The following is a 27,127-nucleotide window of genomic DNA, read 5'->3' as shown; positions in this document are numbered from 1 at the left end:
AGTTTTCTCAGAACGCTTTCAGCCCCACCTACCTCACAAGGTGTCTGTTGTGGGGAGAGGAAGGGAAGGCACTTGTAAGCCCGTTTGAGACTCCTTAATGATAGAGAAAGTCGGGGTGTAAAAACCAACTCTTCTTCTTTTTCTTCTTCTAGTTCCATTGAGAGAATTGGAATAGTTTCTTTAATTTCACTTCTAAGAATTATCATAGGACTTAGGTTCCATTGTCCTTGATATCAGAGTTGTACCAGTCATCACCAGTGCTAAATTTCATCAAATCGCCTACCTCTTTCTCATGAATAGAGATCAGTGACAAAAACTTTCATTTCAGCAATATCTGGCTTCTTTTGAAGAATCTTTTATGTGAATCGTTTAAAGATTATTTTGCTGGTGAATCAATGGCATCACCTTTCCCATCACAGTGTAATAAAAAAGCAGTATTGGTTCATGGTCCTATCCTTGGGATTATCCTCAGATCATAAAATTCTCAGTATGTAAACTTTAGGAACAGAAGCTTGACTTGTGTAGCATCACTTTTTTCTGTTCTTGTTTTCAAGGTTTTTTTTTCTGATGTAGACTGAAGATCAGCTATGGAAAAATGGAGCTTAATGGCCGTTGCAGCCTTATTAGGACTTACTGTCCGTTGGACTGTGTCACTTGGTTCCTATTCAGGTATTACTTATTAATAGTACACAGAGATAAAATGCCTGTTAATAACTCTTCAGAGAAACAAATGTAACAAATTGGGTATTTGGTCAGTGCTGTGTGGTGGTTAGATTGTTGGACTAGAATCTGGGAGATCCAGGATCGAATCCCTACTCTGCCATGGAAGCTTGCTGGGCCAGTTACACACACACAGCCTAACTAGGGTTGCCAGGTCCCTCTTCTCCTCCGGTGGGAGGCTTTTGTGTGTAAGCATGCGCGCACCAACGCACGTGTGTTACTTCCGGTTTAGAACCGGAAGCAGCCCTTTACCACTCAAACTAAGAGGTATAAGGCCCCTCGCGAGGCGAAACCTCCGGTTCTAAACGAAGTGGCGCACGTGGTATGCATGCGCATGTACACGTTTGCCTGCCACCCCTCAGGTGGTCGGCGGGCAGAGGGGTCAATTGCCAGGGGTTTGCCCCCCAACAGTGGGCACCTGGCAACCCTAAGCCTAACCCACCTCATAGGGTTGTTGTGAGGGTAAAGTAGAGTAAGCCACTCTGGGAGCCCATTAGGGAGAAAAAGTTGTTTATAAATGAAATAAATAATGGAGTTTTTAATGTATGCATTGTCAGGCCATCCGGTGATGTATGGGTGTTCTGTCTTGATAAATACAGATATAGATACCATTTTTAATTTTTGAATGTAGGCTTTTATGATTTTAAGTTTCTATTTTAGTCTTTTATTGCTTTTGTTGTTGTAAAAGCAGCCTTATAAGCCTGGAAGTATTGAGAGAGTGGGATATAAATGTTTAAATAAATAATAAACATATAGAGACAATGTTGGGACACACACAGAGACATGCATAACTAGATGGAGTGGCATAATTTTTCTAGACTGGCAGTTATTTTGGTTATATAAAAGTCTGGTGTATGTCATAATAAAATTATGCAAGGAAGAGAATATTTTACAACCGTTTCTTGTATTTGTATGACTTTCTTAATCGTGTTACATATTTGAGTTAGCTTGAAGTGCAAAACCCAAAAATGGTTGTTTTAAAATCAAATATCATGTGTATCGAAACTAGCTAGAGTATCTTGGTGTTTGATCTCTTACTTTATGTTGGCCTTTTAACACGTGGGAATCACTGTTCTCTAGGCACAAAATATGAGTTTGTGATAGTTCCCAAACTTATTTTATTGGTGCTGGTCAATGTGAGACTACAGTCACGTAAGACTAGAGGTCCAAAGCTATTCTTCAAAACAGGCTGATCAAAGTAGTGCTAGTTCAGCATCGTCCAGATTTGAGATGTGGTGATAAAATTATCCACAGGAAGATTCCTTCCATTCCCATTCTTCTACAATTTCCATAACACCAAAATTAGTGCTTCAGGCCTTTGGGTTTTCTTAGTGGTTTTCTCATTATGCTTTTTTCTAAATCTTCCTGTTGAATTAGATTAGTAGCTTTGCAGAATATATTTAACATATAAAATATGAAGTGTTGACTGATTTTTCCCAAGAGTAATTCACTTTAGATCAGTAATTTCCAAATGTTGGTTATGACTGAGTACTATTTGCTCTGTCCATTGCGAGCATAGAAGCGAGCTAGAACATCTTGGTATTTGACTGACCTTAGGCTAGCTTTGTACTTTTATACTTGGGAACATATGCCCTTCAAGTGCAGACCTCAGTCACCATAAAAAAATGTGTGTCGGTATACTGCTTTAAGGGTCTGCTTAGTAATAATTGTTGGAATGTTACACTTTACAACTTTCTGCTCCCTGCTCCCAAAGGACTAGGAACACAGAATTATAACTGTCTGCTTTGGAAGTAGTTCCTTATCTGTACCCTAAGGCTGCAGTCCTGCACACATGCTGTTAAATCCCATTGATTTCATTGGCAGCCTCAATTCAAAGGATAGCCATGCAAAAAAGTATACACACAATGTGTAAAACGAAAATGAAATATTGTCGAAGGCTTTCACGGTCAGAGTTCATTGGTTCTTGTAGGTTATCCAGGCTGTGTAACCGTGGTCTTGGAATTTTCTTTCCTGACGTTTCGCCAGCAACTGTGGCAGGCATCTTCAGAGTAGTAACACTGAAGGACAGTGTCTCTCAGTGTCAAGGGTGTAGGAAGAGTAATATATAGTTCCATATTAACATACCATACCCTCATTAGCACATTATCTTGATACTTACAGGACAATACTTTTGCAGGACAATACTCAGCTCAAACCCAACCCCTTTCTGACTATATATTACTCTTCCTACACCCTTGACACTGAGAGACACTGTCCTTCAGTGTTACTACTCTGAAGATGCCTGCCACAGTTGCTGGCGAAACGTCAGGAAAGAAAATTCCAAGACCACGGTTACACAGCCCGGATAACCTACAAGAACCAATGAAAATGAAATACTTTCGATTTTTGAAAGACTCAAATGTTTAGCTAGCTGGTCAGATTGATATTTAATTACCTAGCACTAGAAGTGAAATTCAAGTACTTCTGACCTAGACCTGTAGCCTTTTTGTATCATACAAATATACCCAAAGCAGAATTTGTAACAAGTATAAGAAAGAAAGAAAGAAAGAAAGAAAGAAAGAAAGATGTTCGCTGATAAAACACTAACTCTTTCTTTGTTTACTTTTATTACTGCCAGGAAAGGCCTAGCAATGGCTGACTCAGGTCTTGCTAATATTTTACTGTTCAGGTCGTAGTTCCCTTTGGGTACTGTGATATTAAACGAAGACTGCATTTTCATAACTTCTGAGAGGTGGCATCACTAATTGGGAGCCAGCGTGGTGTAGTGGGTAAGAGCAGTGAACTCTAATCTGGAGAAGTGAGTTTGATTCCCCACTCCTCCACATGAGCAGTGGACTCTAATTTGGTGAATCGAGTTTGTTTCTCCACTTCTACAAATGAAGGCTGCTGGGTGACCTTGGGCTAGTCACAGTTCTCTCTGAACTCTCTCAGCCTCACCACTGTTGTGGGGAGACTCTTCTTCTTCTGCTTCTGCTGCTGCTTCTGCTGCTTCTGCTTCTGCTGCTTCTTCTTCTGCTCCTGCTCTTGCTGCCGTCGTTGTCTGGAGATCTACCAGAATTACAGTTGATCTTCGGATAACAGAGATCAGTTCCCCTAGAGAAAATTGGGGTGTTTTTTTTAGTGTAGACTCTATGGCATTATACCCATCTGAGGTCCCCCCCCCAAACCTTGTCCTCCCCAGGCTCCTCCCCTCAAATTTCAAGGAATTCCCCAACCCGGAGTTGGCAACCCTATCAAAATGGTACCAGCACTACATATTGCTGGAATAATAGATTGGTAGTAAAAGAATACACTGATCACATCAAGAAACCCTATTGGTCATGATGTTGTATGGATTTAATGGGACCCTTCTAAGGACACTATGCAATTCAGATTTTGTCTTACAGTACTCACATGGATTACATGCAGGTGCAGTGTGGATTTTTTCTCACTTGCTGAACTAATGTTTTCCTTGCGTTCCTCCATAATAACGGTACACAATCCCCAGGAAGTTACCAAAGTCGAAGGCACTGGCAAAAAATTTCCCATGGCAACTGTGCGTATGTTGGTATACGTGTGCCTGTGCACATGTTCATCTGTATTCATGTACTAATGCAAACAAAAACATGGCATAACAACTCATATTATGTACAATGTCCAGTTGTTAAGAAATACTACACCAGAACTTCAAAACAATGATGTAACGTGGTTCATAGTAAGGCTTAACTCCTATAGGTTATTAGTGAGTAGGGCACTTATGCCATTAAAAATCTTTCCCACAAAGGAAATCTGGGAGGACCATACTTGAAAGCTCTTTGCTGGTTGCCTGATACATTTATCATTTCAAGTGTCCATTGAGTGAGCTTTTATTCATAGAAGATCTGACCGATCTGGAAACATTATCTGGGAATGTCTTTTCTTGTAGAAATTGTCTGTGCTACCCAGGGACAAATTATATCCTTCTCTGCTGCTTGTGTGAAGTGCTCAAACATAGATCATATGAAAGAATTATAGATGGTTTTCCTATATTTAAAAGAAACTCTTCAATCTCCATGAGGCTAGAGTCAATATCTTAGCAGAAATAACTGTGTGTTCTTAATAGGTAATTACAAGAGACAGGAACTGAATAATTTGTATTTAATGTGATTAAATTGTTGCTTGGTTCTCGTTTAAAACAAAGCCATAGAAGTTTTGCATTGATAGCATTTTTATATCAAACATTAACAGAATTTCCTGACGAGTAATAAATGGGGAGGGGGAGATGGGGGTGACTCATCGTTTAGAAACACCGGCTGTAGGGCGAACAGTAAGTTGAAATGAGGCTGTGAAACCAAAGTAGGGTATAAGTCTGAAAACTGCATTTAAATATAGATAAAAGTAGCTGTAGCTTCTAACCAAATTTAGAGCTACAGCTTGAAAAAGAAGTATACTAAATCAAACACCGTATATAAGAAAATAATTAGCTACTGAATATGAGGTCCAAAGCTGAAGAGGAAAACATTTACAACTAGTACAGGCAGAAAGTTAAGTATAGGACTGTGTATTATAGTACATCAGTGAGCGTGTTTTTGCACAAGCCAGACACTATATAGCTAATATTTATGGTTATTTTGTAAGATGATAGCATTTTACTCTGTATCTGAAAACAATAAGAGAATAAAAAGGAATACCTATCAAAGAGAAAGTATTCTTCTGCTAATGCCTACCTGACAGATTCTTCTTGTGCTAAAAATGTATTATTGTAAAATACTCCTAGGTGCTAATTTTTGACCCACAGTTATTATTAGGATCATATTAATTTCCAGATAAACTGTTGAATTGGAAGTAAATGTTATATGATTTTACAGTGATTTTAGTCAAATTTTTGTAATGGCCTTTGGCCACATGCAATAAACCTGAACCTAAGTAATACGAGTGAATTATCAATAAGATAACAAATTAGTACACTAATTAACAAATTACTAAGCTAATACATGTTTGGTTTTGTAGGTGCAGGAAAGCCACCTTTGTATGGTGATTATGAAGCTCAAAGGCACTGGCAAGAAGTTACCTACAATCTTCCAGTCAAGCACTGGTATGTCTTATTTTAAAATTTTATATTTTCTTTGTACAAGGAAAATACAATTTTGTGGTACATGTTTAGAACACAGGAATTTTAACTCTCAGCTTTTAAAAACAGTTTTTGAATTATTCAAAATGTATGGTTATCTGTGTTACCTTTCAAATACATATATTTTAAAAGCATTGGAAACATTGGGCAATCAAAAAAGATGTAGAATCAATCATATAGCACTTAAAAATAACAGTGTGATCTATTCCCATTGGAGTTTTAGCAAAGTTGTCACAAAATGTTCACTTCAAAAAGATTTCTGCAGTTTAAATTTTAAAAAAAATTATTTATGCAGATTTTTAGGCAATATGAAATCTCTGGAAACCTGGAGTTCAGACAGAAGTAGTTGATTTCAGATTTTAATCTCTACCTCTGTGCCATTGTTTCTGTTCAGCTAACTAAGTAGTTTTATTGTAGACCTCGAAGGCTGACATAATGTTTGACAAATGTCATATTACAGGCTCATTGCCCAGTTGGTGAGCTGTGCCACAACAGGGAAAGGCAAGGCACATATAAAATTCTGCAGACAGACAGGCTACTAAAGATGTAGTGAATCTGTAAAAGTGAAAGAGGGTTCAGGTTAGGAGAAGAGAGATGGGAGGGTTCAGGTTAGGAGAAGGGAAGGTGGAACAAGACAACAAAGGAATTAACAGATGAAGTAGGAAGCAGAATTTATAAAAGATAGTCTTACGATAGGTGCAATTTATTTATTTGTTTCTCCGGTTCAAGGAAGCGGCTGGAGGCAGCTGACAATAAAAGAAGTAAAAATAATTGTACATCAAATAAAGCAACATTCAAACAATGTAAAACACTAAACCCATCAATAATAAAACCAGTGATAGAACTAGCAATAAAACTACCGTAAAAAGGCATAAAAGCAGCAGCAAAGGAATTTCAGTAGAGACCCTAGAACAGCAGTCAGGAGGGATGTTGGTAATAATGAAACAGACAAGTTTAAAAGGAAGGGATTAAAACTTCAGTTAAAATCTTCAGTGCAATCCTGTACATTTACTCCAGTCTTAGCCCACTCATTTGATTGGGCTTGGACTAGAGTCACTGTGCATGGGATTGCACTGTTAGCCTGGTGAGCCTCAAGGGAGAGGGTGTTCCAGGGGTGAGGCACCACCACTGAGAAAGTCCTGTCTGTAGTTGTCACCTGCCTCACCTTCCCAGGTAGTGGCACATGGGATGAAGATTTGAAATGGAAGATCCTTGGCAGTATGAGGAGGTGGTCCTTCAGTCACCCCATTTAGGCAAAGAGATGATGCACTTTTTCCAGAGCCCTCAGTGACCAGTAAACCCACAGCTCAGTAGTTAGGTTTTTGAAAGGAGTTAATGATCTCCAGTAGTAAGGCTATAAAATAACCTCTACTGGAGACCATGGAGAGTTGTTGCCAGTTACTGGAATAGTTAGTCAGCGGTCTAATTCGGTATACGGCAGCTTCATATATGCCATTGTAAAAGTTTGTGTGTTGGTGACAGATATGCACAAATAATGAAACGACTCATGATGAAATTGCAAGGATGTTCTTATGTCTTTCCGGAATGGTACGTTAGAGGAAGAAGAAATGGCTGTAAGCACTATCAATATTATAAAGGTTTATGGAATATAATTTGCAGTCAAGGGAATGTAGAGCAATGAGGGTATATTTGTCAATGGTAGGTACTGAACATTATAGCCAATGGGTGCTTGATTAATTGCTTGTTTAATTTTGGAAAGTTACAATTATCAATCAACTGCTTCATAAAAGCAGGTTATTACATTATGAAAAGTGTAACAGGAAACAATTTGATCATATTTGGGATTCTTGCAACAGCAAATTATGATCCACTGGAGTCAGGCGGAAGATGTCATTTCCTGAAAGTTAATACTGAAAAGTCTTTGAAAAAGCTTCACTATTAATATTATTCATGTATGCTCAAATGATATTGCCATGTACTTCACGTTCACTTCTTTTTTCAGAAACAAAGTATATTAAAAAGGTAGGCTGTAAACTACAAATGTGATTTGTATGTAGTTTTCCTGGATGTGATTTTTCTGAGCCAGAGGCACGAATTTAAATCTTTTTGCCTTTTTCCCCTATCTTTCTCTGGAGCCCATGCATATTTATCAAAGACAACCTTGACAGCATCTTTTCTTATATTGCTAGTTAAAAAGGTCTCTATTCTTATCTTTCCCCCTACCAGCATACACAAACTTTTTCTGTGGAATCTAACACCGAATAGGAGCACAATGCATGAAGTGAGTGGGATACTAACTAGTACATTGCAGAATATTAAAATTCAAATCAAGGGGATAAACTATCCTGGCATGACAAATTTTGAATGGTAGGATGAGGGGCAGAGATGCAGTTTTAAGAAATATGATTTATCATGAATTGTTCATAAGATACTTCAGGCTGCTCATAAGGTATTCAAGAAATATCATTTATTGTAATAAATGTCAAAAATTGGCTGCATTTGAGTGGATAGACTGGAAAAGCTAAGAACTTGCCCCATGGCAATTATAAAATACTAGTCACTCAGTTTCACAGAGATTTAAAGGGTCTGATGTCTTATTTTTGTAACTTTTATTTTCGTTGAATAAAACCTTCCTTTCAACTTGAAGATGTTGCTAAATTCTGACTTCAGTCTATGGAAAGATAAGTACAGGAGAGTCATATGAATGAAAATCTTTTGCCTTTGTACTCTCATATTGTCCTCTAGAGGTTATTTTATTTGGCTAGTTTGGAAGCCTAGTTGAAGGTGTTATTACTTGCCTGTCTGAATAGGTTCATGACCCTTGCCTCCTATTTAAGAGGCACTGCATCAATAAGTGACAACAGTTAAGGTATGGTTAAGTATTTAGAAACTCCTAATCCTTCTATAAACCAGCAGTACAATCTGGATATGCTTGATCTGGAGTGGTATTCCCCCCCACCCATAAGCGCCATGTTTTCTGACCATAACTGTCAGACATTTTTCTCAGAAGGCTGGGTTGTGTGTGTGTGTCCATTTAGGGGGGTGTTCTTTTCCTTTTCAAGCAGACAGGGTGGCTTTAGATCTGTGAAGCTTGCCCTGACTATTGGATAGCCTGAGCTGAAGATTGCAAAACGACTAAGTAAATGTGAATTAAGTAAGAATGGGTTTTGGTTATTTTGAGAGAAGTGAAAAAACACACAAATTGTATTTCAGGTATATTTACTACCCCAAGCAAAATTCCAAAGTATCTTGCCATAGTAAAATGCCACAAAAATCTGATTGAAACTTGCTGTGGGTGTTGTGGAGAACAGTGAATTCCGCCCCCACAAACATCTGCCATTATTGATCATGAATGTTTTTGGTATTTGTGGAATTATTTTTCTACTCCAAGCTCATATTTGTCTGTACTGAAGTAAATACGAAGCTCATTGTTTGCGCCAACCTACAGATAACTATAAACTGTAAGTGGCTGTATGAAGGGACAATGTTTATTAATGTTGAGGTTACAATTTCTTAAACGGACTAAGTTGTCGAGTCACTTCTGTATGTGTTTTGCCAAAGAAAGGCAACTGGAGCGGCTGCTTGTCCCAGCATTTTTGCTGAACAGTTTGCTTATATAACTTGCACAGAGAATTTGTAGTTTTTCTACACCTTCATTCTGCAGTCTGCCAGTTGCAAAAATATACTTAGAAAATGTTTTGATCAAGAAATCTTTCTAATGGGAGTGTTGTAGGATAATGGAAGAGTCCCTTTAAAGGTGCAAACTGAAGACGTTATAAGAAAATCGTCTCTATAAATAATCTAGCTTGAATACATTTTTTTTCAGTTTTATTTTGCACTCCCAAATTTCTGTTCCCTTTTCAGTTGCACCACTTGACTGAGTGCCTGGTGCCCTTGTTATGACAGGTGAATGGCCACCCTGTCAAGGCAAGCCCAGACCTTTCTTAAGTGTTGGTACATTCACGTCCAGCTCAAGATAACCAGTACAATTTGGGCATATTCACGCAAGTAGATGTAAATGAAATTAACAGAAACTTTTTGCAAGGAGAGTTTCTACCATACTACTCATACACCAATAGATTTTGGATTGTTCCATCTTTAAAATCTGTTTCTCCATGCATTTTAAAATGAGTACAGGAACAAATCACTCTGGGCTTCTCTTCTACATTACCACAGACATCAACAATTGTATGCAGAGTGAGCAGGAGCCCAGACAGGGATATCTGCAGAAAAGAACCTGCAACACAAATTCTGTGGGAAATAAAATTCTGAGACTATATATATATTGAATGGAAGCTTTGCTTATTAAACCAAAGTTACATCACGCAATCTTTTAAAGATGTAGCCTTACATGAATAAATTTAAAGGTTTTGTTTTGGTTTTTTTCAGGTATTTCAACACCAGTGACAATAATTTACAATACTGGGGCCTTGACTACCCGCCACTTACTGCTTATCACAGCCTTTTGTGTGCTTACGTGTAAGTTAATTACATACAGATTATTTTAAATACATCTTGTTTCCCCAAAGTGAGAGAGAAATGAAGACTGATGTAGAGGTTTGTTGCACGCATGGGAGTTCTGACATTCCACCTACACAAAGGCTTTCTTCAGTGTAGGCATCACTGTCAATCTGGACCAAGTGACCCAAGCACCTAAACCAGCAGAGGGCAGCACCAGGGAAGGAGTGACAGGTGTGGCTTACACCTGTCAACTGTGCCCAGAGTCAAAGGCAGGCTATGGAGAGCTGGAGGATTGACATGAGAGAAACTCCCCCCACCTTTTGCTGCTACCACTGGGTTTAGATCACGAATGGATAACTGGGTTTGGGGTGCAAAATGGGTTGAGCTGGCCCTCCCTTCAGTCTGGTAGTGAATGAGGAAGACTGTGTTCTCTGGTAGTTCTGTGGCACTGGAGTGCCTGCATAACTTTGGATGCTACTGAAAAGCATGTTTACCTGTGAAACTATGGGGACATTTTGGCTTCATTTATGTAAATTTTAGTAATTCTGTATTTGCTTGATGCTGGAGTAGAGAAGGGTTACCCATAAGCAGTGTGTGGAAACTATATTACTTTCTTACCAGTATAAGATTACTGTGTTTCAGGTCCATCTGCAATAAAGATGTTGTGCGTATCCAGTAAAATAAATGTGTGTGCACCCATTATATGTGGCAACCTACAAACTGTTGATTCAGTCTTTTACTATATTTAGTATAGTTACCAAATGTTTGGTGGATAAGAATATGTGTTGTGTCTAGTCTTATAGTGACATATTCTATATCTATATCAACAGCAATCTTTCTTTATACAAATATTTGAACATTTGAGATACCTCATTTGATACATTTGAACACAGAGGGCTATGTTGTATTTTACGTTTTGTAGCCACATGCACTAATAGGAATTTTGGGTAGTCTTCCACGCTTGGAGGAATTTTGAGTGATCAACAGAAACTATAAGGCCGTAGTGAAGGGTTCAGAAAGTTAGCCTTGCTTATTCATGCCAATATTTCCTATTGTGAGCTGTGGAAAGGGAAGGAGGATCTTGGACTCCACACCAAGGGGGAGGGGCTGTGGCTCAGTGGTAGAGCATCTGCTTGGCATGCAGAAGGTCCCAGGTTCAATCCCTGGCATCTCTAGTTAAAGGGACTAGGCAGGTAGGTGATGTGAAAGACCTCTGCCTGAGACCCTGGAGAGCCACTGCCGGTCTGAGTAGACAATACTGACTTTGATGGACCAAGGGTCCGGTTCAGTATAAGGCAGCTTCGTGTGTTCGTGTGTGTTCACCCTGGCAGGTGTTGTTTCTCAGCTGAAGGGATGGATATGGGGAAGATGCCCGTTAGTTTATTTGAACTGTCAGAAATCATATATCATAAGATTGGACATGTGATGTATTTACTAAGATTATTTCTAAGGTGTTTTTTCAACATGGCCTTCAGTCAGTAATAGAAAGCCTTCAGTAAATCAGATTTATAGAGGAAAATAATTCATACAGTTTAATCGAAGGCTAAGAATATTAATATAGGTGATAGATTTGTTCAAAATCCATTGTTTTCAGTATCTTCGTTTACATTTTTTTAGAAAACCCAAGTAATCTTGTTTTATAATATGTGAAAGAGGAGTTGTTTTCAGTTTACTTTATTGCTCATCAGTGTTTAATTACTATTCAGTACAGTCTGTCCATGTTATTTGTACTACTGAGTTGAACAGTTAGCTGTGAGAATTCTTTCCTTTTTATGTTTTACAGGGCAAAGTTAATAAATCCAAACTGGATTGCTCTGCACACTTCCCGTGGGCATGAGAGTCCGTCACACAAGTTATTCATGAGAGCGACAGGTAGAGAACTATATTACTTCAACATGAGATCAAAACGTTCCTATGTTCTTATAAGGGGATTGGACAGATTCATGGAGGAGAGGTCTATTAGTGGCTACTAGCCATGGTAACTGAAGGTCACCTCCACGTTCAGAGGCAGTAACCCTCTGAATACCAGTGCCAGGAGGTGACATCAGGGGAAGGCCCGGCCTCTGTGGTCGAGAAACTGGTTGGCCATTGTACAAGTCAGGATGCTGGACTAAATGGACCACTGGTCTCATCAAACATGGGTCTTCTTATGTTCTAAAATGTTGCAGCTCAATCATGCTAGGAATGCTTTCTGAGTGGGAAAGATGCATGGAAATAAGTGGGGGGTGACTACCAACAATTTTTTTGTATTAAAATCTGGAGTGGCCCTAGCCTATGCAACTTTGTATTGACAAAAGTACTGTAATTAGGTATCTAGCAGCATGGCTTTAAGGACAACTATGTTACAGTGTTGCCCTAACTTGGATAGCCCAGGCTCACCTGATCTTATCAGATCTCTGAAGCCAAGGAGGGTTGGTATTTGGTTGGCAGACCACCAAGGAATATCAGGGGGCTACATAGAGGCAGGCAATACCAAACCACCTCTGAATGTCTCTTGTATTGAAAACTTTTCCAGGTCCCCATAAGTCAGCTGCAACTTGACAGCGGGGAAAAAAGAATTGCAGAGGTAGAATGTTTGCTTTGCATGTGCAAGGATCCATGTTCAATTCTAAACACCCTGAATTAAAAGATCTTGAGAAGCAGTCTTGGGAAAACAACTTGGCCTGAGGCACTGGACAGCTGCTGCCAGTACTGGGATAAGTGGACCAATGGTCTAAGATGGCTCTATATGTTCATAGGCTATATGATTGTGCCTGTGTAGCCAGGGATATAGAAAGAGCTGCTCTTAGAGTATGATATCTAAAGGTTACCTTATTAACAGTTTGCCTGTTTGCCATAATAGTTTTGTTAATTCCTGCTAGAAATTATTACCCGTGCCTCTTAACTTTTCTACAATATTAAGATAATGTAAAACTTGAGGTAGAATTTTGAACTGACCAAATTCCTTCTATCTAAATTAGAGTATTCATACTCTAAAAATGTCTCTGCAAATGTTTGGGAACTTTCAAGAAGCAATGTAAAAAGGCATAATACCTGAAACTGATTGGCTTGGTGAAAGTATTATAAAAAATTGTTTACTACCAATTTTGAAATAAAGAGCGAATGACACTGAGGGCTTTTTAATATTTAGGTAATGAAGTCACTGGAATTACATAATATATATTTATATGAAAAAATCAAATAATTATAAGTACTCAGATCAGTAATTCTGTTGTTGTATTATTGCTTTACCAACTTTCCCAGAACTTTCCAATGCACCTATAAGTAGCTGTAAAGATTGGTGTTCATTTGCCTTTATGACTAAACCCAGTGGGGAAAAGACAGCAATTATTTTCACAGATGTATTAATTGACAGTTTGTAGTGGTTAATGAAGAAAAACTACAGTGAACTACAGTGTCACTTATCAGGCAGCCTAAACACCTCATTATTAGTTTATGTTCAGTCTTTCTCATCTTTACTAGAGTCCTGTAAAAATCCCTTATGACACGTCAGTGTCTTCTTATTGCTGATTATCCTGGGCAGAATCAGACACTCCTCCACACCACCTCTTGTGTTGGCCACAAACCTTTCCATCTGGTCTCTAGTAATTGATTATATTTTAAAAATCACTAGAACCAAATTACCCTTGAAATGGTCTTTAATAATGCTCAAATCAACACGCTTGACAAACCATTGATGTACAAACTAAGAAAATGGATAGACATTCTTTTAACAATAGCCATTAAACTAGTGCATCAGGGTTACAAAATTCAATACAGTTAACTGTTGACCATTAGTTTTACACATTTTAGAAACCTCTATCTTCAGCACATGCGCAGAGAACAAATTCTGCCAAAGACATTGCCATATAGGAGTCTGAGTCTTCCAGAATAAGACATATGGAGAATACAAGTCAAGGCATTAGCTTTTATAGGATCAACTCACAAATCCAGATGATTTGCAAACTAGTTAACTTGCTTAAACATACCTATGTGGTAGTGAATTCTGCAAATTAAGTGTTCATCGTATGAAGAGCATTGTATGCTGCCTTTTGTCTGTCCAGAATCAACTGCCTGTCATTTTTACTGGATGGCCCCAAGTCCTAGTGCTATAGGAGGGGAAGACGTTCTTTCTATCCACTTTCTCCATATCACGCATAATTTTTTAAACTTCTATCATGCCTCCCGTTTAGCAACCTCTACTGAACTCCCAGAAATTGCTCAGACCATTGATATGAGATGAGATCCAGTGATGTGTAGTGGTTAGAGTAGGATCTGGGAGACTCTGGTTCAGATCCCCACTCTCCCATGGAAAGTTGCCGGGTGACCTTGGGCCAGTCACTTTCCATCAGCCTAACCTACCCCACAGGGTGGTGATTGTGGGGATAAAATGGAGGAAGGAAGAATAGTGTAAGTTACATTGGGGCTCCAGTGAAGAGAAAAGCAGATGTATAAATAAAATCATTTCATGTAGTATGGTATACCTAGCATTACTTCGTATAGGGTTGTCAGATCTTCTCTTGGAGATTGTGCCTATACCCATAAATGTTCAAGCAATAACAGAGGATACAGCTGCTGCACTGGTCTCCCACTGATCCCTCCACCCAGTGTCCTCCTTGGCAGGAGTTTAAGTTTTATCACAGAACAAGTAGAGAAGAAGGTGGGGTCTAGATGAAGAGCAGAGTGGGAGGTGCAGCTGCATCCTTTTTCAGCACCTTGGTGCATTTAAATAATATAGACCCACTTCCATTTGATCATATAGGTAACCCTAACAAAAAGTAATAAATATCTAGTAATGCCTGGATCCTTTTGCAGCAGAAGGATATTGTTGCCTCTACAAAAAGGGTCAAATATTGATCCAGTCCTGCTCTTTTGAGGGCGTTTGCAGCCTAGCATTTGTACCTGGGTTGAACAGTGTATAGGTCTAGGTTACTAAAGGGTTAATCCTGGCTGACTTTTGTGTTTTGTTTTGAGAAATTCACCTAAATCTCAAATGCAAATAGAAGGTGAGAATACCAGGAATAATTCGGTAACAATCATTAGGCATCATAGGAGGAAAAACAAACAATATTGTCTGTAGATTGATAAACAATATTAGTGTGCTTTTTACACATAATTTTTTTGTCTTGCAGTTCTTGTTGCTGATATGCTAGTTTACATACCTGCAGTAATCTTGTACTGTTGCCATTTAAGGGAAACCTCAACCAAGAAGAAGGTTGGTCTGACTTTTTTTAAGCATCTTGCGAATGAAATGTTTTGTTCAGAGGCAGGAACAAAAGTGGTTCATGTAATGTAATCAGAATATATTTTCTGATAAAATTGATAAGTATTTGTTCATTTATTGTTAAAATTGTCTTGACAGCAATTATTGGGATAAGAATAAAATCCACCGCCTGTTGAGCCAATGTGTACATTTACAAAAAATGTGGACTAGAAAAAGCCCAATTTCTTTGTAATTTACAAGCTGGCTCAATTTGAGATTTCTGGGCTGGATCCTATCTAAATCCATGCACGAAAGCACAACTTAGGGAAGAAAGCCAAAATGCCCCTGAAATGCTGCCCCTAGAGAGCAACATGCAGGGGGAGCTGGAAGGCTGTCACAGGAGGGAGGAATTATCCCCCCTCTTTCCCATAGGGATCTTTTCAAAAGGATCCAATCCTCTGCTTTCAAAATCACAACTGAAGCAGGTCAAGATCTCATTGTGAGGAAATACACATGTGCTGGAGGCAATTTCACTAATTCTTCTGCTGAACATCTAAAATTATACCTAGACTGACCAAAAGCCGTGAAACTGGGCTGTAGTGTAGGGAGAGAAGGATTTAACCCCCCCTCCCCACACTGTTTTCCATTGGGAATAGCCCCTCTCCCATAGCTGTTGCTTGCCCTTCAGGAGGAAATCTTAGAGGTATGTTTCTCTGGGGTGAGCGGGGAGTGTTATATTGGGATAGTAGTGCACGGGGAAAGACAAAACCCATTTTCTCTGACACTGTGGCTCTGATCAGAATTAAGGCTCCTTCTCCCCATGGCTGGGGAAATCCTGATCAGGAATCTTGCAGTCCACGTGCCCTGTGGCCCTTTGCTACTTTTGTGAAATGGTGAAACAAAAAAAGTTGTGCATTTGACATGGTCTTGCTTGCCTCTTTTTAGATGGCAGAAGTGAAGCGTATTAGCTGATACCCATCATATGTTCTGTTTAGGGCACGATGATCTATGACAAGCTTAAAAAATGAATGTCTTTTTATTTCACAGATTGCTACTGCTCTCTGCATATTGCTGTATCCAGGCCTCATTCTCATTGATTATGGACACTTTCAGTATCCTTACTTATTCTATGATGGCAGAATATCTGCAGACTTATGTTATAACTCTACACCATTCTCTTTACACAGTGAAGAGGGATTAATGTTGCCTATAAAGATCTGTATTTTGCATACTTCCCCCCTATGATTACACCCCTTAATATTTGTAATTGTTATGGATTACTTTTGTAATCCATAACAATGTGTCTTTCTCATGAATTTCACCAATCCCATGAATATATGCACGCATTTTTATAGGATTAGTGAAGATCTTGAAAAAGACCCATTGGGTCTTTTATGTAGGTAAAGAGGTAAAAATACATCTAGTGATCTATTCCTTATGCTTTCTCACCAGCAGTCACTTCCAACTCCCAGAAAATGAATTTATTCCTGGGGCCAAGGGTCCTGCATGGATGAAAGACCATAGAGACTGGGGGTGGGGGAGGCTGCTCTGGGAGGTGGAAGGGTTGAAGCTTTTCTCCTGTCATGTACTGCACCCTTCGTCTGCCAGGTATGGTCAAAATTGATTCCCAGTTCTACTAATAATGGTGGTTCATCTTCAAAATTGCTTCCATAGAAGGGGAGGATGGAGTATAAGTTGGTGATGGCTGAAATATCTGACCAGTGTAAGGCTGTTGTTGCTGCATCATCTGTATTAGCAGAGCTGGCATTTGCAGAAGAGGGGAAAAGGAGGTCCCCCTTTCCACCTCCTCAGTGTACCCCCTGGTCTGTCTGGCTGTTAATCCAAATGGGTTCTATGATACCAGGAATACACTGCTGGATGAAGGAGAATGCTTGCACCAACGGATTGCAGGATCCAACCCAGAGTTATTATGCAATCCCAGTGAGCTGTTCCTGGTGCACGATTGTGACAGCATGCACTCAGAGCCAAGACAGATCTGACACTGGGAGGTCTGTGACGGTATTTTCCTAGCATTTATTATCTGCTTGCAGAAGGGGTTCAAGCCTTCTACCTCCACGTGATTTCATTTATTGTCCCCGTACCTGTTGTTACTTATGGAAAGGGGGGGGGAGATGCAAGAGAGGGTGCCTGTCTTTTTTCCCCCACAGCTAACTAACAGTATGGGAGGCAAGGCAGTTTCAATTAACAAAGCCTTGAGGGGTTGCACCTCTTCTCTGCCACCCTACCTGTGGCTGATCTAAATTGAGCTGCTGCATGGCAGCTATTAGTCTTTTAAAAACACTGGAAAGATCTGGTCAGGAATTTCCCAGTGTCATGTCTGTTTTGGCTGTCATACAATATGAAGTGGGTGGTATAAGCATCAGTGAGTTCACATATGCACGTGTGTCACTTGATAACTGAAACATGAGTTTTGTGTATTAAACACTAGAGACAAATGCATGATGTCACCTGCAATTTTATCAAAAATACTATTCAGTGGATCCAGTGTACAGGCTTAGTAATGAGTCATCAAGTGATGTGCATACAGGTTGAATATCCCTTCTCCAAACATCTGATATCTGGACTGATCCAAAAACTGGACCTTTTGAGGGGGCATGCTGACATTATTCACAGGCCCTCAACAGTGTCATTGATGGTTCATTGTACACAAAATTATTAATAATATTGTTTAAAATTACATTCAGGTGATGTGTATAAAGTATATATAAAACATGAATGAATTTCATGTTTAGACTTGGGTCCCATCCCCAAGATATCTCATTATGTATATGCAAAAATTCCAAAATATGGAAAGATCAGAAATACGGACCACTTCTGGTCCCAAGCAGTCCGGGTAAGGGATACTCAACCTTTATGTAGCAAACTAGATAAAATGCCATTGTCATGACAAGCTGGAATTGGGTGAGTGCAAAACTATGGATTTCAGGGCTATTGTTATGTTATCTAAACTGCTCTTCTAAGATTGCTTCCCTTTGGGCTCCAGTGATGATATACTGGGAGAGGTTATAGGATAGAGACAGACAGTGTGGTTTCAAGCTGTATCTTTTTAGATCTGGAATACTCAGGGTACAGTTCAGCCAAAGTCAACCACTTTGAAGTCACATTGATATCAACTGGAAAAATTATGTACTATCTCTTCCTTTTAAAACAGTGAACCTCAATGTTTTGGCTGGATCCTATTGTCAGTTTATGGCAAAGAAAATCCTTATTGGTAGCCAGCAGTATATCATCTTGCTAAAGTATGTTCTTGATCACCTAGTTATTAATGGATTTGTCCTTAACATGAAAACCATATATAATTCTGTGAGCCTTGGCTTTGCTTTGTGGGGGGTTCTTTGCCTGTCCTATGATTTGGATCTTTTGGGCTCAATAGCATTTTGTTTAGCTATAAACTATAAACAAATGGAGCTCTATCATTCTTTGCCCTTCTTCTGCTATCTTCTGGGAAAGTGTTTCAAGAAAGGCCTGATGGGAAAGGGGTGAGTATCTAGAAAATGGATCTGGAATGCACTTAGGCAGCCTTGCCTTGGGAATTTGTGCATGTCATTCATTTCTCGATTAAGCTTTTGGAGAAGAGATTCATGTCATTATAATTCTTCACTCCCCCTTCCCCCAGTAGAACATGTTTCTCCTAAGTCATTAAATAACATATTAAATAGTTTTAAGAGTGTCCGTAGTGTATCAAAATACACACAACTATCTTTTCTCTTCAACACCTGTCATTAGTTAAGCACAGGTCACAAATGGACACCCAGATTTAGAAGATAAAAAGTTTAGTGTGTCTTTTGACATTTAACAGTTTTCTTATCGCTGATCTCAACTGCTGGTAGATCTCTCACTTTTGGTTATTTATTGCATGTTCATGCACATGGTGTTAAGTCAGCCTTCAAGTCTGAAAATGCGCAAACATTATTATTAGTTCCTTTCCTGCGACCTTTTGGTTTTCTTTTTCAGGCCTGGATTATTTTCTCTTATATTACAGATTACTGTTGTTAATTAAACTGGGTTCTATCGTAGTTGTTTCTTTTGCTCTCTGCTGGCTTCCGTTTTGTACAGAAGTGGAACAAATCTTACAAGTACTTAGAAGGCTCTTTCCAGTTGATCGAGGTTTGTTTGAGGTATGCTTCTTCTTCCATCCCCCCCTCCCCTTCCAAGCTTCTTGTAAATGTTTTATATTTTTAGCTCCCTTGAGAAACCTTCAGTTTGACCCTTAGGGATTTCATGTGGAAGATACACCAGAGGGCGAGTAATCTGATCTGGCTTCTCTGGCCGTCATTTCTTGCCAGTTATTTAATCCAGTATTTAACCCCTAGCTCAGCTGGTATCTTTCGGGATATTATATGAGTAGACCGCATTTATTCCATCGTCAGATCTATAGCTCAGACATACATTTTTCCATTCAGATAGATTCCATAATAATTAAGGGTGCCCTTGCACTATTATCTTATCTAGAACATCTAAAAAAATGCATTAAATTAATTGTGTGCTTGCTTTTTTTTACTATTCCAAAATAGTCTTTGGATTGATGCTCTGGTGCTACATACTTCAGAAGGCATTGAAAGCCCTGATTTGATAGAAGTTAAAATGTGTCAGTCAGCCTGCTTCGATGAAGTAAAGCCTAGAGGTGTCGAGAGTAATGTAGAGTGGTTTGGTTTACAAACATGACTGATCCATACTAGAGATTAATAGTGATAGACGTTGGTAGCAGACCTGCTTTTGAAAGGCCTGATGTCCACAGTCGTCGTGGCGCTGGCATGGTGAAAGAAAGAAAGAAAAAATAGGATCTTCTTCCTCACTTGTGGGTGTGAAGGGTGAACTATATCGAACTTTTGGTCAGCCATTTGGTGTATGTGTTTATTTTACGTACTGCTAGATTTTACTGACAAAGGCCTAATTTTAAAATAATGAAGAGGCTTCATTCAGTTTATCCAGGATATCCCAAGAATTTGGGTCTAAAGTTAGCTGAAATATTTTCAGAGCTGACCAAGGGAGTGACTGATTTAGACATTAATCTGGATAAACTGAGAAACTGTCTATGTAAGCAATGCACAGTAAGTTTATACTGGGGTGCCTGTGACAGGGACTTTGAATTGGTTCCCATTTACAGAGATGCCTCCAAGTGCTGATAGTTGTAAAAACCTTGCCGGCTATTAAGCAGGCATCTTATGTGTTTTGTGGGCGCTGCCAAGCACTTGTCACCTTCATCAGCTTGGCAATGTGGGCCCTGTACACTCGCAGGCCAAGAAGAAGGGGGTGGCTCAGTTGTTGGTAGCCAGTAGCTTTCTCGCTGTTATGTCTACACAGCTGTGACTCAAGCAGCTGTTTAGGGATGAGTTTCATGAGCATGCTAGCTGTGTGGTTACAAATTTAATTTGGAAAGTGATCCTAGCACAACTGCTAATGTCTTTAGACTTCTTGATTTATTAGGGGTTAACTCTGTCATTGCTAGCAACAAGCAAGCAGAGCTAAATACGTTCTAGTAATAGAACGTGGCAAAATATAGCATGGCTTCGCATTTGGAAAGAAAAGGTTCACGTTTCTCATTTTTTAACCTGAAAACTTCTGGGTGTGGATGATTTTGTATTTCAACATTTGCAATGAGTGTGAGGAAATATGGCTTTTTGTCTAAGTATGTACTTTTGTTTATTGAATGCTTGTTTTAATCAGTGTGCACAATTTTGAATCAAGGCCTCACAAGTGCAAGCGTTACACTTAATCTCAGCATAAGACTTTCATCTGGAGGGTCTTTGTAGTTCATCATGTAAATAATGCCCATCAAAAATAATGCAGCATTTAAAATATCTTTTCAGGATAAAGTAGCCAATATTTGGTGCACCTTAAGTGTCCTTATCAAAATCAAGACAGTTCTGTCATCCCAAACACAGTTTAAACTGAGGTAAGTGAATAGAAGTGCTGACTGGCTTTCAATTATTTTGATTACATTTTGGAATGATTTCAAGAGTATTTTAGCGTATTGTAGTGAAGTAAGATTGTGACACCAGTTCACCCATCTGTAAAACTGGTTTAAATAGTTTTAAATTGCTGCTTTTTCCTTGTATTTTAACTAGTGAGACAACTTATCAGGAGATAATTTTTAAAAGAACTATACACATTTTATTAGTTTTCATATTCAATAAATACAAACAGTAGTAATACCTAATTGTATTAATAGGTGAATCCAAGTGTTACTAAATCAGTGTGTTTTTAATATGTTAAAGTTATTGTTTTGTTGCCTTACAGCTTTGCTTTAACATTTCTGAGCCTACTTCCCTGTTGTATAAAACTAACCTTGCAGCCTTCTCTAAAAGGATTTAAATATGCTTTGGTAAGTGTACAACCAATTGTTCTGTTTAAAGTGTACATTTTACAATAAGTACAAATCTTGACAATGGATGACCTCCCCCACCCGTCATCCCTACTATGCCTGTTTAGAGAGAAATGCCTGGGGAAGGCAGAGCAGAGGAAATAAAACAAGGAGACACATGAAAAAGGGAAGGATAGTTCTATCCACTGAAGATTCAGGCATTTGTGTTGTGTGACATGAAGTACTTCTCAGGCTCTTGTATGCTAATACCACCTTCCCTGTTACATCAAAGCCTAGGAGGTCCTCTGGCTGATTTTCCAGTGACCATAGTTCAGGTTTCCAGTTTGGTAGGATAATTGATCTGGCCAGTAGGGATGCCCTTGAAAACCACAAATTGTCACTTTTAAGGGGTCTTCTAGGTCAGAATGTATTATCCAGTGTGAACCTGTTGAAAGTAAATGTCTCACAGTCATGCTAATGTTGCTGTCCCTTATCTTTACAAAATGGAGCTATTGTTGGAAAAAACTAAAAGAAGCTTCCCTAGAACCCACTGCATCTCCGAGCCACGACCAAATCAATAACAGTGGACCTCTGAATATTGGATCAGCCACAGCCTGAAATCTGTTTGATTATGTTGTATTGATGCATGAAGCAGTCTGTGACTTACCGAGGTTTTAGCAGTTGCTCATCCTCCTTCTTCTGGGCCTGCATAAGGGGTCCAGCTGGGATTTAATGGCTTTTGTTGCATGGGAGCAGAATGTTATGGCTAGATATAATAGAGATAGGGCCTTTAATAGCTAGAATGCACTTGAAGAGTCCGAAGCTGTACATGCTGTTGACCTGAGTTGCAACATCAGTTAGTTGAAATGAGAATTGCAATGATTGCCTACTAAGTGGAAGAAGGCAGAGCAGAGAAATTTTTCTTCTCCAGTCTCTAGATGTCATCTACCAGTGGGTGTTGCTCACAAGTTGTGAGACATTATTTGGTAATTGTGACCGTATTTTTTCACATTACTGGTTTATTTCTGTTCTTTTTCAGTCAGGATGTCTCTGGGTGAAGTAGTCAGTCCAGTCTAGAGACCTGGGTAGCAGGGAAATAGACCATATAATCTCTTAAGGTAGAGGTAGACAACCCCCAGCATGCGTGCTGACAGAGGCACTCCAAACCATTTTACTTGGTGCTCAGGGCCTGATCTCCACCCAAACACCTGAGGTGCTGCCAAGCACTGTTGGGCCAGTGGTGTAGGAGAAGGCAACAGGCATGGTTTGTGCCTGTTATCACTTCCCAGATCTGCACAGTTACCAGCCAAGTCCAAGAGATGCTGGCATTACCTCTAGGGATTGGCTTGCCCCATGTACAGTCCTCATTTCCCTGCCATGTTTTGTTTGCTGGCACATCTTCACAGGTAGGTGCTGCATTTTTTATGGCACTTGGACCAAAAAAGGTTGCCTGTCTTTGTATTAAGGCATCTGAAAGTTGACCATCCTCTGAGGTGCTCTTTCTCAAAATTGACCCTTTCTTGCTGCTCTATTGTTGTCTGCGTATTGTATTTTTCACTCCATAAGACGCACTTTTTTCCTCCTCAAAAGTGAGGGGAAATGTCTGTGCATCTTATGGAGTGAATGTGTGTCTTGAGACGGACCCTAGCCCAGTCCATCCGGGGCAGGAGCCGAGCAGCCCGGACAGCCCGCAGAAGCCAGGGAAGATCAACTGGCTGGGCGTGCCGGAACAACGCGAGCAGGCATTCCCCGCCCCAACGGCCAGCCGGGAGGCGCGCAGGGCCGCAAAGAGCTGGCTGGGCGCGCTGGAACGACGCGAGCAGGCATTGCCCGCCCCGACGGCCAGCTGGGAGGCGGGCCGGGCCGCACAGAGCCAGCTGGGCTCGCCGGAACAACGCGAGCAGGCGTTCCCCGCCCCGATGGCCAGCTGGGAGGCGGGCAGGGCCGCACAGAGCCGGCTGGGCGCGCCGGAACAACAGAGCGGAGGCCGAGGAGGAGAGCAGTCAGGAGTCCTCTAGCTGACGTCAGTCAGAGTGAGAGACCCTGGCTTCCACCGAGGAGAGCGACTCAGATTTTTTTTTGTTTTCCTCCTCTAAAAACTGGGTGCGTCTTATGGTCAGGTGCGTGTTATGGAGCGAAAAATACGGTATTTGTTGAAACAAGTAGAGTAATAACTGTGGAAGAATAGGAATCATTCTTCCATCAATTGCACTGGCAAACCACCCCGTAAGCAAAGTCTGCCTAAGAAAAGTTGGGATGTGACGTCACCCCATGAGTCAGGAATGACCCTGTGCTTGCACAGGTGACCTTTACCTTTTTACGTATATATTTAAATGTATTTATTTAGATATTTCTGTCTTGCTTTTCTCCCCAGTGTGGCCCAAAATCACCATAAACATCATTATCTATTTTATCCTTGCAACAGCAACCCTGTGAGGTAGGTTAGGCTGAGAGAGAGAGATACTGGCTCGAGGTCACATAGTGAGTTTCCATGGCAGAGTAGGGATTCAAACCTGGGTGTCTCATATCCTAATCTGATACTCTGCACCAGCCTGGCTCTGAGATATATACAAGGTTCAGGATTTGCCCTTAACATATATGGAAATTATTATTATTATTATTTTGCAGTTAAGTCACAGTTGCCTTGAAAACCGTACTGGGTCGCCATAAGTCAAGAGACATTCGGAGATGGTTTGCCATTGCCTGCCTCTGTGCTATGACCCTGGTATTCCTTGTAGGTCTCCCATCCAAATACTAGTCAGGGTCAGGGCTGAGTGTGTGTGACTGGCCCAAAGTCACCCAGCAAGCTTCCATGGCGCAAGTGGGGATTTGAACCTGGGTTTCCTAGGACTTCGTTCAACTTCTTAACCACTATACTACACTGGCTCTATGGAAATTATAACTAAGGCTAAAAATAATTTCCATGCTAAGCCCAAATTCACTTAGTGAGTCCATTAAGGGGCTCAGCTTAATCTGACATTATATACACACACACGTACATACACATTGTTGTACACAAGGCAAGATAATTTATACACACAAATTTATACATACACAAATTTTTCAGTCTGTTGGCCAGTTGTCCTCTTTTATAAGAAATATAAATATGTGCAGTGACTTGGCTTTCAATGTGTAGGTATAAATACATTAGCAGCTGTTGCTGAATGAATAGTAAAAACGTTGACATGGTTGTGAAAATGAAAACACCTTTGTTGCACCATAATTAATACTTTTCTGACTTTCTTTTTAAAAGGTGACCTGCGCACTGTCCTTCTTTCTCTTCTCATTCCAAGTGCATGAAAAATCTATTCTTCTAGCGTCAATGTAAGTATCCTTTTAGACACAGACATTATTTTGCTCCTTACCTATTGGCATAAGGAAGATCTATGTGTGATACAGGCCAATTTTTAAGCAGCTGTGCTGATTCGGTGGGTCGTGGAATTTGGCTGAGAATACGGCTTGAGCCCTTGGAGCAAGGGAACCACTTGCACCCTCCTTTAGGAGGGATTAGCACATCCTTGTAATTCCAGGGTCTTTTTTTTAATCCAAAAATTGAGTATAAAATATTTAGAAGGTTGGAATAACTAGACATCTTTATAGCACTTCCTCAGAGTGTGTGTGAAAAAGCAGCTGGTACATGCAGCCCAAGGTGGTGACCTTTATGTCCTTGCCTTGTAAAACTAAATCCTGCTTTCAAAAGGGTGATGTTACAGAGTTCCCCCTTGGGCTATGGAGTCCTTGCTTTCCTTTCACCAGCGTGGGAAAGAAGATCTGGAAGTAGGAAGGTTATTGAGAGGCGGGAGAAGAAACGACTAAATTATGCAGTTTTCCCATTTGAATATTGAGCACGCACTGAAGTGGCACATTGTAGGATCCGCAAAGCCCGGTGCCTCCATCATAGTCTGTTAAATCTGAGTTTTGGGGACCTGGTTCCAAAAATAACATTTTTAAAAAAACGTTCTGGGTCTACTTCTAAAGTCGCTCATCGGCATTGGGCCTAGCAAAATTGCTATTACGTGTTATAAGCAGTGTGGCCAGTAGTAGCAGATGTATGGGCGGAAAAACTCTTCACTAACCCTAATAGGAAAATGCCCAAGTGGTCTCTTGTGGGGGCATATCCACAGTAAGGCTCACTGTGAGAGGTACTGAAGCAGTGCTCCAGCCGCCCTGGTATTCCTTAGCTAAAATGTTACTTTGACAATGTTTATTTGCTTCTGTTTTCCCCTTAGACCAGTCTGCTTAGTTCTAAACGAAATTCCTTTTATGTCTGCATGGTTTCTGCTTGTTTCAACATTCAGGTGAGTCTTGATGTTAACATCGCTAAAGAATTGCTTCCAACTTGACTTTATTAAAGACTTTTTAAAGACATGTGCCCCTTCATAAATTGTTGGAAGTGTAGTCTCAAGAGAACATACATTCATTTCTGTGTGTCTCAACAGCATGCTCCCTCTTCTTCTGAAAGATGGCCTGCTCCTTTCTTACATTGTGACAACACTGGCCTTTCTTACTGCGTGTACAACTTCTTTTTCAATGTTTGAAAAAACTTCTGAAGATGATCTGCAGCTGAAAACATTTTCAAGTTCTGTCAGGAAATACATTCCTTGGTTTAGAACATTTCCAAATGTTATCAAGAGTTCAGTAAGTAATTTATACAAACTTTTGTCCCATCTTCTGTGCATTAGTTTCCAAAGGGAAACATTCTTTAATTCTGTTTCTATATTTGAATGTATCTCAGGCCATCATCATATAGAGCTGCCAAAGTATCCTTTCCTCTGGTTTGACTATTGCCCACTCTGTGTAAAATCTGCTGCTGGAACACTTAGGCAGAAAAAAGCACTTCGTAATTATAACCATCAACAAAGAATGATAAAATGGAATCCACCACAGTGCAATAGCACCCCTCCCCCTTACCGAAAAGGTCAACTTTTGTGCACAACAGATATTAGAAATCCTTTGCTGTCAGTGGTTATATTGTTACTTAATGTTATCAACCCTGGCAACTAGAACATAAGATGTCATGTTAGAGACACATTGTATTTACTGAAATATCCTCCATAAGGATGATGAAAACAGAGCACCTAAGCAATGAAACTACTTATTGGACATTGTAAATCAGTGGTAACCAGTCCACCTTTTTTCTCTTCCTCCTTTCAGTTCCTTGTCTCAATAACTCTGATGGGCATCCTGACTTTAATGAGCGCTACACTGGATCCTCCACAAAGGCTACCAGATTTATTTCCAGTAGCTGTCTCAGCTGTATCCTGCTTGCACTTTCTGTTCTTTTTGCTGTATTTTAATGTCATTGCAATATGGGAATTGAGAGACAGCCGAAATCAGAAAAAATCTCATTAGTTCCAAATGCCAGCCCTCAAACATTAAGGATTAAAATTGTCAAGAAACACACACCCTTTTTAATTTTTCTATTTAT

The 27,127-nt window shown here is 39.9% G+C and overlaps 1 protein-coding gene across 1 annotated transcript; it reads left to right on the top strand.

Annotated features, from left to right (window-relative positions):
• The first annotated feature begins 539 nt into the window (after positions 1–539).
• On the top strand, positions 540–27,127 carry ALG6 (ALG6 alpha-1,3-glucosyltransferase). The gene is made up of 14 exons (XM_056845327.1): positions 540–669; positions 5,650–5,734; positions 10,121–10,210; positions 11,976–12,064; positions 15,304–15,386; positions 16,422–16,486; positions 18,704–18,874; positions 19,378–19,513; positions 21,206–21,291; positions 21,636–21,720; positions 24,953–25,023; positions 25,929–25,997; positions 26,139–26,337; positions 26,854–27,127. Exons 1-14 carry the CDS (start codon positions 588–590, stop codon positions 27,049–27,051), a joined length of 1,509 nt encoding a protein of 502 aa, XP_056701305.1. The 5' UTR covers positions 540–587; the 3' UTR covers positions 27,052–27,127.

The sequence above is a fragment of the Euleptes europaea genome, chromosome 2 (genome assembly GCF_029931775.1).
Source record: "Euleptes europaea isolate rEulEur1 chromosome 2, rEulEur1.hap1, whole genome shotgun sequence".
Taxonomy (NCBI): domain Eukaryota; kingdom Metazoa; phylum Chordata; class Lepidosauria; order Squamata; family Sphaerodactylidae; genus Euleptes; species Euleptes europaea.
This window is presented reverse-complemented; position numbering and strand designations above follow the sequence as displayed.